This window comes from Candoia aspera, chromosome 3 (assembly GCF_035149785.1).
Source record: "Candoia aspera isolate rCanAsp1 chromosome 3, rCanAsp1.hap2, whole genome shotgun sequence".
In the NCBI taxonomy this organism is placed as follows: domain Eukaryota; kingdom Metazoa; phylum Chordata; class Lepidosauria; order Squamata; family Boidae; genus Candoia; species Candoia aspera.
The window spans coordinates 147,304,579-147,323,732 of record NC_086155.1 but is presented as its reverse complement, the minus strand read 5'-3'; the positions used below and the strand labels follow the sequence as shown (position 1 = coordinate 147,323,732).

The 19,154-nt window shown below is 42.9% G+C and overlaps 1 protein-coding gene across 1 annotated transcript in view; it reads left to right on the top strand.

The window, feature by feature from the left end:
* Nucleotides 1–3,040: 3,040 nt before the first annotated feature.
* NFATC1 (nuclear factor of activated T cells 1) overlaps nt 3,041–19,154 on the top strand; it is a 142,131-nt gene continuing 126,017 nt past the window's right edge. Inside the window, exon 1 of the mRNA XM_063299018.1 lies at nt 3,041–3,618. Within this exon, the coding sequence (XP_063155088.1) occupies nt 3,600–3,618 (19 nt within the window). The 5' untranslated portion in view covers nt 3,041–3,599. The remainder of the gene's footprint in view (nt 3,619–19,154) is intronic.

Here is a 19,154-nt window from a genome sequence, read left to right as displayed (position 1 = left end):
TTGGAGGAGGACGGGTTTAGAAGGGGCAAGGATGGCGAGAGCCACCACGCTGTACAGGCTACTACACATTTGTTCAGCCTCCTTTCAGAATCTGGGAATGGGGTGGACTCAGCAGATTCCACAGCGTGGTCTATTGCAAGCCGCCCTCGTAGGAGTTGCGTGCCGAGAGAAGGACCGACTGCAACACGTCGGCGCGCACGTAGGCATGTGAACGAGCGCGGGCACAGCGGCTGAGGATTCTGCGCCGACACCGCGCGCGCAGCATTTTAGCTTCTCCTTTGACTCTGGGATGGCTTCTGGGTCTGTGAACCCGGCTCTAGAAATATGGAAATTGTCTATGTAGTCTTAGATGTGTAGTAGCCCCTTCACACAGCCAAGTCACCACTGGATGTTCACGAGTCTCCACATTTATGTCTTCCGACGGCGATGCAAAGAAAAATGAGCGGTCCTTAATGAGATCCACAGCCCCACCCCATCATAGTCTAATCCCAAATATAATTGCGAAGAAGTTCTTCACTCCTGTCTCTCCATCCCCACATCTGTAATTCAAGCATCTTTTTGCGGGCAGTTCAAGCGTGTTCGATTTGTTTTGTGTTCAGATGCCGCGAAACTGAAGAGGATGGAAATGATGTGTATGTGTGTAATAAGTCCAGGTCCGCAGCTCTGGAGTTGTAACGATAGGGACTGTGTATCCATGACAGCGCATGCTGCCAAGACTCTGGATACATAGGCAGGTATAACCGTTTCTGCACAGGAGAAGTACGGACAAGTAGAGATATGACTCAGTGTGCATTTCAGTTGCGCAGCCGTCAGTATCAGCTTGTACCTAGTTACTTGGACGCCCTGATTTACGTCTGCTGACTAATCCGCCAACAATTGGCGTGCACGATCAACAGCTTTTATTCTCTATTGCAACTAGGTTAGATCGCCTGCTCTTCTCCTTAGCTCTTTACAAATCCCCTAATTAATAAATTGCCATTTTAATGCTCAGAGGAATGAAATGCGTGTACTCAACCGCCAACCCGTACGTCTATTTCCTCTACCTGGGAAATATAGCGCAGGATGTAATGTGGCATCCGGAACGGGAAGTCCCCGAACTCCAAAAGCAACTAAAAACCAAATGGGCAGCTAGCATTAATCATCTCCCACTTAAATTCTTGCTCATGTTTTCCCCGATGCCCACCTACCCACAGGGAAACCTTTTCTTGCTTCCCCGACCCTCAGAAGGTTAGCCGAGCAGAAACGGAGCAAGTCGGAAAGCGTGAAGCCTCTTCGACAGGCACAGGCAGGGAGAAGCTCCCTAAGCGGGGGGGGGGGGGGGACGGGGGGACGGCTAGGAGACAGGAATGCTGCCATTGGCGGATCGGGCGAGAGTTCCCCCCACCCCACCCCGGAGGAAGGGGTATGGAAAGATCACAGAACTGTAATTCCCAGCGACTGTTGCCGAGGCTGCTTGGAGCTGCAACGCAAGGAGGGCCACAGTTAGTCCTGAGCCCTGAACCAGCAGGGATATTAACAGAAATAAGATAGAGATGGGGCTATTAATTTTTATTGGATGCACTTAGTAGCTGGCTTTAACCATAACTGTCCACGGTTAATGTCCATTCAACTATTAGGAGCGACAAAACGGAACACTCCGGAGTCTGTGAATACAGTATATAGAAAGGCACGCCATCTATGAGTGGCACAGATTATATGTATGTCCCGTAACACACCCCAAGCCTTTGCATTTCAAAGAACCTTACTCCAAGGAACCATGACAGGATCCCCCATTTTCTATTAGTTCCACCAAAGCCATACACGCAGAGAAATGCACACAGGCTCGCCTTCCTCCTCCCCTTCTTAACTGCAGGGGCGCTAAACTTTGCACGCCCGGAACGGGGCAGCAGCGAGCGCACGTGGCCGACACGGCCCAGCTCGCTGCAAATTCAGCGCTGTGGCTACTTTCTCTGTCCTCCGGATCCTTTGACAAGGAAACGTCGCTCCTGCTACGATTTCTATTCGGCTGGGTCAGCTGTCGAAGCCAGTGCCCGAGGTGGCACTTTTTTCAGGAGAGCAGAAGGAACAGAAAATCTGACTTCCTTTTGGTTGATTTGGCTTACCTTCTTCCTCTCCCCAAGAAAAAGAGCTTCTATTTGGAACTCTACGCGGCGGAGCCTCGTTGAATTAATTGATGTTTTCACCGCCCAGATCTTCCTTTGCCAACAGCAAAGGAATTACGGCCCTCCTTTTGGCAATTGGGGAAAAAAGATTGGCGATAGTAGAATATAACGCGCGCACGGGGAAACACGGATCGGACTAAATAGAAACTCAGCAAAGGCGGGGTGGGGGGTATCACAGTGACTCCAGCCTCTACTGTCAATTGTTTCATCAGGGAGTGGGAGGACAGCGACTTTACAGCGCGAGGAGCTGCAAGTTTTAAACTCCGATCTCCCCGACTCGCGCTGCTTTTTAAAACCGCCCAGCGCTGTTGACTTATTTACAAAATAATAAGAATGTCAATACATCTAATTGGTCGAGACCCCTCGCAGTCTCTTAGTACTTTGACAGAATGGGACTTTCCTGGCACTTTTCCTAATTTCCAGAGGGAGAAATCTATCTTTTTAAAGCCCCGGTGATTTCAGCACGCTTCTTCAGCAGAAGCTCCCTCGGTTCCAAATTCCCTCTTCCATCCCTATGTATTTGCTGCAGAGTTAATTCAAAATAAGGGAGCCCCACTCCCCCCGGTCACGTCATCCTCAAGCCCCGTTTGCAGCTCAGAACGGCTCTTAATAAGCAAGATTTGCTTCTTCAGCAGAAGCCAGGCTGCGGGGGTGGTGGGTGGGGGTTCCTCTCTCGGCCTTTCCCTTCGGCTTCCAAGCTTTCCCCCGTCGCTGGCTCCTTTGCAAGGCAACTAAGAGTCGCTCGCGGGAGCCGTGACATCACGGGGCTCTGGGCGGGGAGAGGGGCTGGGAAGGGGAAGAAGGGAGGGGGGTGTTTTCCAGCTTTAAAAAGGCAACAAGCGGCGAGCTGCCGTGCGTCAGAGAAAGCCTTAAGAGACTCTTCAAACTCCCCTGATCAAATAAACCCCGTCCCGAATAAGGCACCCGCAGAAAGGAGGGAGCGCGCGCGCGAATAACTTCCTCGGCGGGCGCGCGCTCTCGCTCTCCCTTCTCCCGGGAGCAGGATCTCTCGCGCTCGCCTTGCAACCCCTCCCTCGCGCGCCGCCTCTCCTCCCTCGGCCCGGGCCCACTTCAGGACGCCTCCCGGGGGGCCGCTGCTTCAGAGCGAGCGTTCGCTTTAAGACTAATGCTAAAAGTCCCTCCAATAAACAACAGCCGTCGCCACACCGCCTGGGCTTTCCAATGCTGCGGTGACGGGGCAGCGGCAACCTCAACTCTGCCCTTCACGTCCTGAGAGACTCCGGGTGGCATTGCGGGACGTTGGACCGAGCGAGGCCAAATCTACCCCTTCTGCCTTCACCGCATTTTCACTGGGCAAAGCGGATGCCCGGCGGTGCTCCTGTTACTCAGATCCGCTTCGCACCTCGAGATCCAGCCAAGGGGTGAAAGAGAAACTTGGTCTCTGCTTCCAGCCGTCTCAGCCGCACCAAAAGCAGCATGAAATCGGCCGAGGAAGGTAAAGTAACGCTCTGCATTATCCTTCCCTTCCCAGCCTGCCTCTTCTCTGCGAGTGACATTTGCTCGCCCCGCTCCTGAGCGCAGGGAGAGGAGAGCCGCGCCAGGGGAAACCCGGGCAGGCGGGCGGCGCGCGAAGGCGGGAGGGACTGGCTGGCCGGGTCGTGGCGCTGGCGGCTGTGATTGGGAGGAGGGAAGCGGTGTCCCCCTGGTGTTTCCCCAAAGCTGCCCTGAGGTTTGCCTGCTGCGACTTCTTGCCAATAGGTGTCTCCTCTTCCTCGCGGATTTTGGCCGTGAGGACTGGCGATTCTGGAGCCCCGGGATGAGGAGAGAGACTTGCTCTCCCTTGCCTTTTTTTTTTTTTAAGGGACCTCGGGGCCCATCGGGGTGGGCGATGATGCGCGGGTAGGCGCTTTGGATGCGCAACCGAAGCCGGTGAAAAACCCTCGGAGGGCAGAGCAGCCGCATTCGGAAACCAAAGGAATCTCAGGACACAGTGGAGTTTCCAGTGTGCAGCTGCCGGCCTGCCCCGGTCCTTGTACGCGTCAATGCTTTACAGAGTTAACAGTGTGCAGAATTCATTGCAGCCCATCCAATTACATTTAACCACTAACTGCTAACATTCTATAGCGCAGACTGGATTATGATGAAATGCCTTAAAAAAAAGCTTTGATAGAGCACACCCTATAATTTAAACCGCTTGTAATGTTTACCAAAAAAAAGTTCTCTTTTGGAGTCAAGGAACAGTTGGAAACCTCAAAAATGGCACCAGTCTTCAGCCCCTTCAACTGTAAAGCCAACTTTTCTGGTGTGACAGCTTATGCCCTCATGAAAAGGTTTTTTATTCACAGTTGCACAGAAGCAAAGTGAGAGCCTGTTGCTAGATTTTATTAAGGCGATTCAGATGTAACTGGTTTGGAAACAGAAACCTGACATCTCTGTCTATAAACAAGACAGATTGGAATAACTGGATTTAAGCAGATGGGAGCCCAATCATATTCCCATTTACTCTTCAGAAGTCAGCCTCCAATGCAAGTATGTAAGAACACAGTTTGCATCCTGACATTATTGCACACACATTTTCATTTTGATACAACTCTTTGGAGAATCAGTTTTTTATTAGAATTTTTGAATCCAATATTAGTACAAACATTAAAGAAAAAATAAGAAAAAGAGAAGATAGAAAAAAAGAGAAGAGAAAGAGAGAGAGAAAGAGAAAATGTAGGATTATGACTTCCACCATCTTTCTATCATGTAGTGTCATTTTGATATCATCTCGATTTGCTGTGAATGCCTATACTTTCATACCATGATATGTTGAAAAATTGAGTATCCCTATAGTGCACTACTGTACATGTATAAACATTAAATAACAATGTTTTGCATTCTTGCGTAGAAAGCTAAGTAAAACCAGAATGCGGTACTCCATTACCAGAACTAGTACCAGTTATTGAGGCACACAGAGAGGTTTTGATGTCCATCTATCCTACTCAAAGCCCTCCCAAAGGCTTCTCATTGCCCACAATAAGCACAGAGTATGGAACGAGACAGGCCTTGGGTCAGATCCAGCTTTTCTAATTGTTCTTTAAACGTACAGAAAAAAGCATTCTTCAGAGAATACTTCTGTTTGGAAAGAATTGTTGCTTTGAGTGCCTCTGGATGAAAAAGAGGCTTATAAATTATATATATATGAGTTGATTTAGAAATGACTTAAAACTTGGTGGGTTCATTGCACATAGTCATGAAATCCCTCCCTTGTGGATTTCCCAGAGAAAACATTGGACTCGAAACATCACTAAGAGCAGGCCAGTAGTCCACAAATGGTGTGATTCTATACATTTTTACTAGGGAGAACTTCATGTACCTATTTGAACCCACTACTCGAGTGTTGAAATGCCACGTTCTTTCAAAAGTTTTGAGAACTTTCCCATGTTGCTTGAGCATGTATGTGTGTGCATGAAGGACACTTCTACCAGGGCTGCTGCTCAGCCAAAGCAAAGCCCCTCCAAATGTCTTCACAGCCTAATACTTACTCCAAAGGACTTCTCACTGAGAAAGGCAGATACTATCCAGAAGATGGAGATAGGTTTGCAGCCATGGCTGAAATCCTAAACACCTTCCTAGAAAAAACATCTAGGATTCCACTGTAAGTCTCTTTTGATTAAAATGGCACTGTCAAATAGTGTCAAAAAATTTTTTTACAGGTACTCCTTTTCTTGCACCAGTATTTTTATTATCTGAATTATTTCATCCATAATTATATTTATTTGTACAGAAGACCACTGTTATCTACCTGGTTTGCTTACTAATTGTACGCTGAATCAAAACATTCAAATGACTCCTCTCAGACTAATTCGTGACTTTATACACTCCATCTCAGAGCTAAATGTCTTTGAAGACGTGGGGCTGGAGAAACAGCCTGGTCTGACTTCAGCCATTTCATTTTGTGGATATTGGTGTCTGTTAATCCTGACTGAAAACATCAGGGAACTTAAGCAAAATGAGGCACTTCCTCAAAAGAAGGAGAGAAGTAGCCTAAAGGTCCAGCACAATATGGGCCTCTGGGAGGAAGGGAAGATATCTGACTACTAGAATCCATGTGGTTGAGAGGCATGGGTGGGTGAGGAACCTGGCCTATGACTCCTAAGTTCTTGGAAACAATGAGCTTTTCTGTCATATTTTGGGTTGATAATTGAAACTAAAGCAGGAGTTGATGAGGCAGCCCTGTTTCCTTTTAGAGAAGTCTCATGTTTCTTTGCGGCTTTTTAAAGAAAGATACCTTAAAGAACACGATAGGTCCATGTAGCCTATATTTGTTCTTCCTTGCTCACACACATACACACAGGTTGGGAGATTGCAAATAAAATCTCCCCATGCCTTGATTTTTTTTTCACTTAGGCCTCTTCCCATCTGATCAAATTGCCACTTCTGAGTGGCTTCCATAGGACAGTCCACCCTATGTGACCAGCTACCTGTGGGTGCATGAGAAGCCCTTTCTCAGAAGTCACATAATCAGAGATCAGATCTTTCCTGTGGCAACAGTCTAGCCTTATGCCATCATGTAGTTTATCTAACATAAATAGACCAATTTCTTTTGGATGCCACATTAAATAATTTTTAGTTTGCACAGGCCTTTAGATATGCTTGTTTGTGGGATTCTTCTTTCATTTAGCTAATGATTGACATATTTTGACACTGTTTTGATGTTTTAAATTATCTGTCGTTTTATCTGTTTCATTATATTTTATGATAGCCCTCAAATATCTGTACTGCTATCTGTACGTAAAGACCACACAATGTTCTATAGATGTGACTTTCATATAAAAAATGTTCAGAAGATGAAGGCAGACTGAGAAATTTTTCATCTTGACTTAGGGAGACTTGTAATGCTGAAATGTGGGAAGTGCTAAGCTACGGCAAATCTCAGAAATGAGCAGCAGAAAGAGAGATGGACTGCATATACTATCAGTTAACTACTTGTTAATGAGCTAGACAGTTGTGTGAGTAGTCTGTATGTATATTCTTAAACACACATGGATTTAAACATTTTTGGTGTTCCGTGGACAGTTTTCATGGCGCAAGAGCAATAATAGACGAAAGAATGCTACTAAAATTAAGTCTTACTGAGGTCTTGAACTTTAGAGAAAATTAAAAACAGATAAACTACAACATTACACATTTGCTTGAAATGATTTCTGGTTTATGGTTTTAATAGGCACCACATTTCTAGTTGTTTAGTGGACTTTTTAACCACTGGGTTATCTTCCTAAGCTTTAAAGCAAGCAGTACAATGCAATATCTATAATGAAAAAGCCCAAATGAGCCCAAAGCGATTCTGAGCAACTCTGATGAATTGTGGGAGTTGTGCAGTTTCCAAACTCAGGAAGAATCAGCTGGTGACAGAGAGATATCAGTAGGATATATTGATGATAAATTTCTATCTTGGTTTGTATGTCATATGAACGTGTCCCATAAAGAATAGTTCTCAAATAAATATATACCTATGGAACAGAGCAGACAGAAAGATCACCAGATGTTTTGCACTACAATTCCATACTGTAATGCTTCGTCATTAGCCATGCAGGCTAGTCTTGATGGGAATTGTCCAAAACTCTTGGAGGGCATCAGGTTGTCTCTGTATGCTCTGAACTGTATTATCTCTTGCATACAAAAATTGTTGGCCAGTAGGCCATATTCCTCTTCAGAACTTCCTATACCTTACATAGGTAATCTTGTTTTACTAAGTTTCCATTTTGACAACATTATATAATTTTGACAGTGGAATAATAATAATATTTTTTATTTATGGCGAAAAGACCTGAATAACAAAGTACAGATATAATTAAAAAGTTTGGCAGAAGATAAAGGAGTTTAACAAATAAAATAAATCGACAGGTATTGCATAAAACATTTAAAAACTCAAACTTACAACATTATTAATAAATTAGTAAAGATGATGATGATGATGATATATAAGTTTCTAATTAACAATATCACCAAGCCATAGCTTGTCTTAGTAGAATCTGTGGCCTCTCCCAAATGGGCCCCAGAGTCAAAAGAAAAAGAAAATAGGGCTCATTGAGACAAAATGTTCATAGCTGGTAAATATTCACAGGTAAAAAGCTGTCCACAAAATATCTAAACATGAGGGGGTTGATTTTCTGTAGTATCTGTTGAGGGTCCTCCATCCAGTGCCCTGCACCCTCAGCATTTGAGGAAGGTTGTCAGGTTTTTTTTTTACACTGAATACTGATTTTACATACTTAAAAAAAAATACTCTGTAGTACCTTAAAGGCTAACAAAGTGACTAGTGGGTGAGGTGCCACCAGATTTTTGTTATTTTACCTAACACTGATTCCAAAATGGCTTAGAATAATCAGTTACCCTTATGGCTTCATACCCACCACTGTAATTTACTAGTTGATACATATTTGTTTTGTCAGAGATTCATATCCCATTTTTTAAATCCAAGAACTGAAGGCAGCTTTATTTTATCCTTCTTCCTTCATTCGTGTGGCACAGAGTGGTAGGTGGCAGTATTGCAGCCAAAACTCTCCCCACAACTGAGTTCGATCCCAGCAGAAGCTGGTTTCTCGGGTTGCTGCTCAGGTCAACTCAGCCTTCCATCCTTCTGAGGCTGGTAAAATGGGGACCCAGCTTGCTGGGGAAGGTGGTGACTGGGGAAGGCAATGGCAAACCACCCCGCTCTAGTCTGCCAAGAAAATGTCATGAAAGCGGAGTCAGAAAATGACTCGGGGACCTTTCTTCTTCTTTCCTTCATTTTATCCCCATAACAAATATGAAGGTGGCTGGATTGAGAAGAGTGACTGACCCAGAGTTATGCAGTGAATTTCCATGGCTGAGGGTGGAGGGTCTCCGAGTCCAACAGTGACTGCACTGCACTGGCTCAATTTTCCTCAAAAAGGCAACTTATGAATCACTAATCTGATTCATCTACATTTGATCAGGCTACTCCCAGGTGGCCAATCAAGGGCTCAGTGAGCATACTGGATTTTTCCCCCGGAATATTTTGGAATGCAGAACTCTGTGTGTGTGTGTGTGAGAGCAAGAGCCAGCTAAAAGACAGCCATTAATATATTAGGCAAATAAGTTGTCAACATTACACATGCACCCTCTCATTTCTCAGCACCTTTTCCTGTCAAGGATATGCATAAAGCCCTTCCAGTGATCAGTGCACAGTACTGTGTACTGGCTTACATTAATTTTAAACCATTGTCTCAGATACTTTACTAATAGTTGCCACCGCAGTGTTATAAAGGATGCCACAGGAAATGAGAATATACACTAAGCCACACTCCACAACTCTTCTTATATAACTGATCTCCAAATACTTCCAGCTTCTGGTACAAGTCCTCTACTGGTGTTCTGTAGCACTGCTTCCTTCCTCCATGTGTACATTCACTGACTATTTTGGTGCACGGTATAGTTCTCTTGCTCTTTTACTTTAGAATTACACAGAAAAAAAGTGTTCTCTTTCACATTTCCATCTTAAAATGAATTGGTGCCTCCTCCATACGAAAGTGGCCAAAATATTGCTGCAATTTTTTTCCTCTTCCCTTGTGTCAATTTGAGTTGTGATAATTAGCCCCTTTACACTAATTTACTATCTGTTTTGCTTCTGGAGATTTATGGAGGACATTTTGGAAATCTGAGGAATGCATCAGCAGGCATAATTCAAGTTTGTGGGAAGGCATTTATCCCATTCAGGCAAGGCAAGAGTTTCTCTTTTTATTCTGAAATAACTTATTTTAAATTTGATTTCATTTAAAACATTTATAAGTCACCTTGGTTGGGCCAGACCTGGGTAGGGCCATACTTAGTTAGTTCTTAAGTGGGAAATGTCTAGGAAATTGAAAGGCTATAGGCAAGACCGGGAGGTCTAAAAACATTCTTCAGGAATCGAGCTCAGCACAGGAGAAATTTGATTTACTTTATACCACTCTTCAGTGGAGCTTCCTGGATGGATTAAGTGCATGGAGAGCAATCATGCCATTTAATTAAATAGAAATTTAATTACATTTAAATAAAATTTAGTTGTATTAATCCTTCCTACTGATTGCAGCACACTATTTAAAGTTCTAAAAAAAATCCCTATCCAAATTCCAGATGGCTTTAAAGGTAGACATAAGCATTACATGCACGTACTGATCAAAAGCCAGGGTAGCTCTTTCAGTGCTGATGAGTACCAGCTTTTGGTGTTGCTGCCACAGACAGCCAAGTTCCTCTTAGTGATTATAAGTTGGAGGCTGCAGATCTTCCCACAGAAACCTGTTTGGACCAATAAAGTCTCACCCTGGATTATTCTTTCTGGAATATTGTGCCCAGGGGACCATCTCATGGCTTACCAAATTATCTTAAAACAAATAAGCAGAAAGAAACTGCTGCCACTACAGTGAGATAAGAACTACTGAGGTTGGGGCAAATTTTACTTGTTTATTAAGCCTGGTTGTTCTCACTGACTACCCTTTATTCTAGTTTTTACTGTCATATCATTTTTGCTTAAGTGATTTGTGAATTGGGTCCACCCATGCCCAATGTGTGTTTCAAAAAACATTCTCTACTAATCTTGTTGATCCACCTAATCAGATTATAAATCAAACGTTTTATAAGTATTGTAGTCTCTCCCATCACTGGGGGAAAATCCTCCATTAATGTTCACATAGGGCTTTTATTGCTCATGGCTACAATTTAACATTAAATTAATACATGGTGGACACCCTTTGGTTTCAACGGTTTTTGTATACCTAACTTCTGCTGGATGGGTTGTGACCTATAGTATCAGATACACATCTCGTATGAAAAGTACCCTGCTTTTTATGTGTGTGTATTTCACTTAAAGGGAGCAGATGGATGAATTATTAGAAACATCAGTTTCTTACCTAGACCTGTTATGTGGTTTGTTTTTAAGCATTTTTATCAACTGAAAAGTATTAGATCAGGAGTGATTGCATCACAGGTGGTGGGAACTTCTGTCTGTTCCTGGCTCCTCAGATTTCCCTCTTCTGGAAACCATCATTTTTGGTTGCCTTGTAGTATGGCGTTGGCTTCATTTCAAAACAAGGGAGGATAGTAAAGATAGTGGAGCACTGGCTGGAGCACACCTTTTTTATGCTCTCCCACCAGCCAGCCAAAGGCAGTACTGATCTACTTATGAGCAGCAATTATGAGGTACTTGCGGGGCAGAATGAGGATGCTGCTGAAGGGGTGAGAATGGAGGGTATGTAGAAGTGTTTGATACAATGTAGTTTCCCTCTATTTTGAGTTAGGAAACATGAAAACTGGAATGAAGCTCAATATTTTAAAAAGCAATTTATCTCCCTCTATCTATCTATGTTCATATGTATAATGGAAACACCCCCCCCCCCACACCCATTAATTGTGGTCCTTGGCTACCAAAATGTTCTCCTTCCCTGCAGAAAAAAGATCAGCATCCAGGTGTCTCCAGAATGTTGGGTTACAACTCCCACAATCCCCCTGTTATTAGCCATGATAGCTGGTACTGATGGGAACTGATGTCCAAAAATATCTGGAGTGTCCTAGGTTTCCTTTAAGTAGATACTCCATTGAATGCAAGGACAATGAAATGAGAAATAGGGAGACATGACATTCAGCTAAGAGTTGCTCAAATTTCTTGCCGTTTTTTGTTTTTGCTCTGCCCCCTGAAATTCCTTTTAAAAATTACCTTGATGTTTCCAAATTGTAGTTCTAAAGATGAGGCACATCCCCCCCGATTCACCCTTACAAGCTATGAACAAAGAGCTAGGGGCAAAGAAGTAATCAAGAGTCAGGGAAGGCTAATATATTTCACAATATATCCACAATGTCTTGCCAGTCAGATGTGCACAAATGTCTCTTAAATCAATAATAACAAACCATTTTCCCCCTCAAAGCCATTTTTTCCCCTTTCTCTCCTTTTCACTTACATACATAACTGCCTACAGTCTTTCTTATCTATCTATCTATCTATCTATCTATTATCTATCTATCTAATTTGTCACCGCCCATCTCCTCCCACCGGAGGGACTCTGGGCGGTTTACAACAAAATACTCACTAAAACAGTAAATATATAAAAATGCCTTATAAAATTACATATCAATAAATATAAATAAGAGTAAAGTCCAGATGGCTGTGATCTCATTCAGTCTTTGCATGGAAGGGGTACTTCAAGGCACTAGCCAACTCCAGGCATGACTGTTCTCCCTGCCCCAGGCCAGGTGGCAGAGCCAGGTCTTCAAGTTCCTCCAAAAGGCCAGGAGCGATGGGGCTAGCCTCACCTCCAGGGGCAAGATGTTGCAAAGGGCGGGTGCTACTGCAGACAAGGCCCACCTCCTGGACCCCGCCAGATGGAATTCTCTTGCCAACGGGGTCCTCAGTATGCCCTCTCTGCAAGATGGGGTGGGGTGGGTTGATGTAACAGGGAAGAGGCAGTCCCTCAGGTAACTTGGCTCATGCCATGTAGGGCTTTAAAGGTGATAACCAACACCTTGAATTGGACCCAGAAGCAAGCTGGTACCCAATGCAGCTCGCGTAGCAAAGGTGTTGTATACGCCCTTCTGGGGGTGCCACAAATAGCCCACGCGGCTGCATTCTGGACCAGCTGAAGCTTCCGGATACTCTTCAAGGGTAGCCCCATGTAGAGCGTATTGCAATAGTCAATATGGGAGATAACAAGGGCATGAGTGACCGTTTGAAGGGCTTCCCAATCCAGGAAAGGGCGTAACTGGTACAAAACACGGAGCTGTGCAAAGGCCCTTCTGGCCACGGCTGCCACCTGCTCTTCTATGGATGAAGCAGTGTACAAATTTCATAATAAATAAATAAATAAATCCCTTGACACACCACAGAGCATTGACAAAACGTATTTGTCAAGAAGATAGAATAGAAGATCTGCTGTTAAGAATATTGGAAGCCATTGTGATAATCTGATTTACCATCAGATTAATGTTTATATTTGTACTCATTATTTGTATTCATATAATATTGAATTGCTAGATGGAAAATCAGAAAGAGCTGTTTGGTGGAGTAGGATAACCTATTACAGAAAATGTGTAAGGCAGTATAGCATATTTATGGAAATTGGGAGGAGAATGAGAATAATGGCTTTCACAGAAAAATGATATTTTCCTGAATCAGATGACAGACTTTTCAGCTCTCAGGCTGGAAAATGGGATTCCCAGAGTCTACAGAGGAATACCATTTCCATCACTAAAAACATTTCTTGAAATATAGTCTCCATGATCTGGGAGCAACGCAGTCCTGGCTTCTGGGATAGTGAGGTCATTTGCATGTTTCAGACTTTAAAACTGTCTTGGCAAACACAAAAGCACTGTGTTTCCCAACACAGAATTAAAGCCTCATTTATAACAAACTTTATTTTTAATTAGCATCAAAACTCTGAAATGACTGCTTTTAGTTAAAAACACATATACTGTAAGCACACACCCCAAACCTTTTACTAAGCATTGTTCTACTAGACAACTTGGTTTTTGTGAAATGAGTCCAGAATAAATGTACACTGTTACACCCTATTTGTGTGTAAAAGGGTATGTGCGTGCATGAGAGATTTAGAAAAAGAAACTAGAAGTGTTCTGCTTCTGTATTTGGGGTGTTAAAACTAAAATCGTAAATGGCAACCATCATAAGCTTTACTTGATTTTTTGAATAAAGCTTGAGCACAATTAGGCCTATAGCTCCCTGGGACCGAGACCCACTGATCTCACTGGGATTTATTTCTAAGTAAGCACATGCAGGATTGCACTGTAATAAAAGGAAATGATCTGCAGGTCTGTCTTAGCTCCTTTAGCTTTATTGTCCTGGATTTTCAACCAAAAGTTACCATGTTTTTTAATGTAAAGATCTGACTTAGTGCCTTGGAATCTATATTATTGATGCATACCATACAGTACATTAATGTTTCTTATTGAACTTCCCTTTTCCTTTTCCTTCTGAGTGGGTTTTATAGCAGTTATAGTGAGTGGGTATTGCAACTAAATAATGTGTGGTAAAAATACTAAATGCTAAGTTTCTACCATTCCTAAAAGACTGGGAATTCTTGCAGTAGGGATGTAGAGTAGCCCAAAATCAAATACATTTGGGTGTTTAAATTAAATTAGCAGAATTGAAACCAATAATTTATGATTAACATTTTGTAGATTGTAACCTAGTAGCTGATTTCTAAATTTGCAGTGACTGATTACTGCAAATAGTTAGGATGAGATTTGAAATGTGGGGCCGATGAGTCAAATTAGTATAACGTCTGCCTTTATTTATACTTATATGTATGAATGTAAGAATAATTAGTTGATTTCATTGAATTTCCCAGAAGGGTAAACTATAACTAGCCCAAACATCTTGAGGGAATAGCCAAATAATTAAGGGGCTACTTGTCCAGGCAAGCCTGAGCCATGCTATTTAACCAAAAAAAATTGGGGGAGATGGTAGTGGGAGGTTGGGAGGCTGCCCCCAATCTCCCACTACGATCCTGCAAAAGGCATGGCCAGGCAGTAGATTTTCTAGGCAGATCAGCCTATATATAATCCATCCTTCAAGTAACTTGTACTCCAAAAATACAGATAATCATGAACCATTCATTTCTTTTTAGTTACCTGCAATATTTATTGTACAAATGTGAACAAAGTGGGAAAAAAGTGGTTTCTGGGCTTTTTCAGAAATCCTAACATATAGGCACGTGCATATGCAATATCCTTGAACAATAGCAACTCTTTTTCACAAAATAGTAATAAAACCTTCAATTTGTTTCCCAACTCCCATCTGAATCTTACTCCAAAATGTAACCATTCCCTTTCAATTAATTACTCCATTCTTACCTCCAGAAATCAAATTCAAAATAAATTACTGCATAGTACCATTCTGGAAGTGTTTCAAAATTCTAGGGGATCAAAAGAAAAGTAATCAAGGTGGTAGAGTTGGGCAGAGCAGATTGAAAGAAGTGAAGAAAGCTTGTGAAAGAATCAAGAGGGGAGGCAGAAAGGAAGGAATAGTTAGGTTTGGGGCATTGGATATCAGGCAGTAGAGAACAATGGGTGCATGGGCTGCAGATGAGAAAAGAAACACTATGGGCAGAAGCTAGGAAGAGACAAAGGAAAGGGATCAGAACTGGGGCAGGGAAAGAGAGGTGTCTTCCATTCTTCACTCTGAAGTTTCTGCTAGGGTCATCCATGGGGGGAGGGAAGTCAAGATGGCAGCTGTGACTGCACAATCAAAGCCCCACCCCTTTTTTACATGGATTGCATGCTGCCATCTTGACTTTTTTGACCACACACACACACACACACTCTTCATGAATACCCCTGGTTCTTGCATTTGTTGCAGCACTGATTTTAAGCAGGGCCAAACCTGATCTGAAGGCTGTAAGATTGTCTGGAAAATCAGTCAAAGTCACTGGCAAATCACTCCTTTATTGGTGCCAGGGTAGACATCAGGAGTTGCTCCTGAGTTTTCTGATCAGTGTGATCTAGGAAACTGGAAACCTTTGGCAGTAAGAATGTTGTCTGCCGGGAAAGTGAAATACAAACCATATCATTCATTCTCCAAGTGGGTTTCTTCACACTTTTCAGCCAGTTCTCTTACTTCTTCACCTCCTACTTAATTTCTGTACAGTATACCTTGAAAGATAAGCTTTTATGGCATAGTGTAGGTTTTTTACACTTTGTAGGAAAGTTGGGCAATTAAGTTCATAGTTTTCATTTACTTCTGTTTGATAGGAACACAGAAAGATTCTAGAAACTTTAGGGAAATGGGAAAGATATTTTTGACAAATATAGAGATGTAGCAAAATTAAATACCCACTGGAACCACACTAGATCTCTAGAACTCCAAGCTGTGCTAAAAGTATTTCAGGCAACACTTTCTCAAAAAAAAAAAAGTCCATAGCAGTACACTTCAAAATGAATTTGATGTACTGATGTTGACTTAATCATGCCAAACTAAATTTGTCAATCTATATAGTAAGCAGAGTCTAGCAAAGCCTGGGAAATGGAAACTTTGAGCAGGAAGGGTCTCCCCTGTTTCCGGTGAGTTTGAAAAGGAAGGGCCAGCTCCATTTTGGCCTTTGTTCTTTTGCCTTCCTTCCAGAGAGACATCTGGCTTGTCAGGTAGGAAATGTACTCCAACCTGAGAAGGGTTGAACAAGCTGAAGGAAATAGCTATCTGGCATAAATGTGGAGCTAGCATTATAGATCAATAGCAAATAATCTTATGGATTAATCTGAGCTGTGTTTTTGTATCTTTAGTCTTATTCTGTTCTCATCCTGACCGTGAATTCAGCCTACCTTGCATCCTGGGCTCTCTGCTAGCTAGAGAAGGCTGAAGGAGAGAAGAAAGCTCGTTCCACTTTTTCCTTGTAGGAGAGTGTGACAGTGAAGAGAGGGATTCCTCCTCAGATTATAGGAGGTTGTAACAGTCGGGATTATGGGGGCAGGATTTAAGAAAGGGTTGGCTCCCTCCCACTTGAGGGAGCCAGAGAAGCCAACCTACCTGTGCTCCCCTACTATCTTGTCTTGCAAATGCTGCAGAATTGTTCCACTCACCATGTAGTTTTAGCTTACTTGTGTTTGGTTATTGGTCTCTGGATGTGTCACAACAGATGGCTACACGTTGCCAACCGTGGCTGATCTTGAAAAAGTTAAGCAGGTTCAAACATGGCTACACCATCAAGAAGTGTAAGCCAGTCTGAGAAGTAAAAGAAAATATCCCAGAAGATAAAGCACATCATTTCCATTTTACTTCCAAGAAAACAACATGGAGGTGTACGTGTAATCACCATGTTGTCACTTCACCTTTAGTCTCTGAGTATAATAATCTTGTAAACTGGGTGGAAGGTCTCTCTAGATGCCAATGCGTATTGTTTCACTTCAAAACCATGGGAGGGCGGAGGTGTTTCTGCTATTTGGCTTAGTGAGTTCTGTCCCAAACTCAAATCAGCCAGTACCACTGTTAACATATATAGGTATAATCATATATGCGCATATACTGTAGTGTGGACAGCAGGATTCACCTCCCTATTAAGCAAGGTGAAATCGACCGTTTCAAGTGGTGAATCTTTGGGGAGAGAGATTAAGGCAAGAAGTGTCATTTATTGTCTAGGACAGTCAGATGTCTTGGTCTGACACTTTTGAAGATGCAGGTGTTTTTGAAACACTAAATGCATCTGCAGAACAATTCGTAAGACCAGGCTGACCTAATGATACTGAAAGCAGAACAAAATCCTGCACGTCCCTTTGCTAGGTATTAGTTTCCTTTGGCCCAAGGAAATGACATGCTGTGGCAGAAAGTGGTGGCATTTATCAGAACAAATAACCTACCTCAGGCAGCAGTTTCTGAGGTTTCATATATTTTTACCACAACACCTTGGGGGAGCCATTTATAATTTTTGTCCCAAGCATTATTAGAGATACCAAACAACCAGTAGGAAATAAGGGTTGTTGTTTTATTTGATGCTTTCAAGACAGTTTACAGAAGAACAAAGAGTAAGATTTAGGTTAAGAAAGAAAAACGTATCTATGAGTTTTCATTCCAGGCATATAAAAGAAGCATGGAGTATATTCCTCCTTCCCCAGTGTACTCGCACCGCGCCCACAGCCATCAAGTAACATAATTTTTCATTTCTAAAATTGACCATTTTGGGCATCAACCTATGTAGTTCTGTCTTTAACTTATCGCTGAGAACTATTTTCTTTGGACATCACAATGTGTGAATTTTGTAACATTCGTACATACCCACAGTATACTTTGCATGCTTTCCACTGCATCTGGAAGAATCTTCTGAAGTTGGGTCCTGTTTTGCAGAGGTAGATTTGTAGAAACGTGGTGGATGAGAGAATTCACGCCTTTATCTCTGGGGGCAACACAGGCCAAATTCTTCATTGACTGATGGAGTGCTACTTCCCATTAGGATGGCCCAGCAGTCTGGACTTGGACAAGATGTGATTCAGAGCACAGATGGGGGCCCAGGTAGCACCCACTGGAAACACTTAAATGAAACATGTCTTTTCCTGGGGTGATGCACCTGCTTTGGAAGGTAGCTAAGCAGGTCCAGAAAAGGTGCAGCTGCTTCAAAGCGTTCCTGACAGGCACTTCACGAGTACCTCCTCTCCTAAGCAAATCTTGGCCTTAGAATCCAGCTCCCTGCAGAACCTTAATACTTTAGATAACTATCACATTCGCTGCCAGCACACTGCTATTACACCAACATCCTCAAACAACTACAGAAAAGAGCATATTTGTTTGGAGACCATCCCATTATTGAAGGATGATCAGCTAAGGAAGACTAGTCTAGTAATCAGGACTAATTGATATAGCAATCTGCTTGAGCAGAATGCAAATAATGTTTTGTCTGATTATATCCCATCTCTTACCCTCAGGAAGCAAGACTGTTGCATCACAATCTACAAGCAGAGATAGAGAGAAGGTGTGTGAGCGAGTCCTGGCAAATACATGTTAGTTAAAGGTTTTTAAAATTCTGATCCCCCGAATCAAAAAGTGTGTGCGCCTTCAAGTCATTGTTGACTCCTGGCAACTACCCACTGTGGTTTTCTTAACAAGATTTCAGAAGTGGCTTGCTATTGCTTTCTTCCTAGGGCTGAGAGAGAGTGACTGGCCCAAGGTCACCCAGCTGGCTTTGTGCCTAAGGTGGGACTAGAACTCAGGTCTCCCAGTTTCTAGCCTGATGCCTTAACCACTACACCAACCTGGCTCTTAAATAAAAATATAACAACAATAATAAATTAAACAACTAACACTCAGCTGGTTAAAAAAAGTAAAGTCCTGTTGCAATTTGTCTTTGCCTTCTTCCACATTTTTTTTTAACTTGCAAGCGTAGCCTCATAGCCCTGCGATTTCACTAACTACCAGGTTCAGTTTAGAGCCCGGAGAAAGCTGGAGAAGTGCTGCTGTCCTTTCCTAATAGACCAAACCATCTGCCATTTCATGCCACCTCATGGTAGGGCCGGCTTTGCACGGAGGCTCCCTTCGCGTGGTGGCCCAGGCCGGGTGGG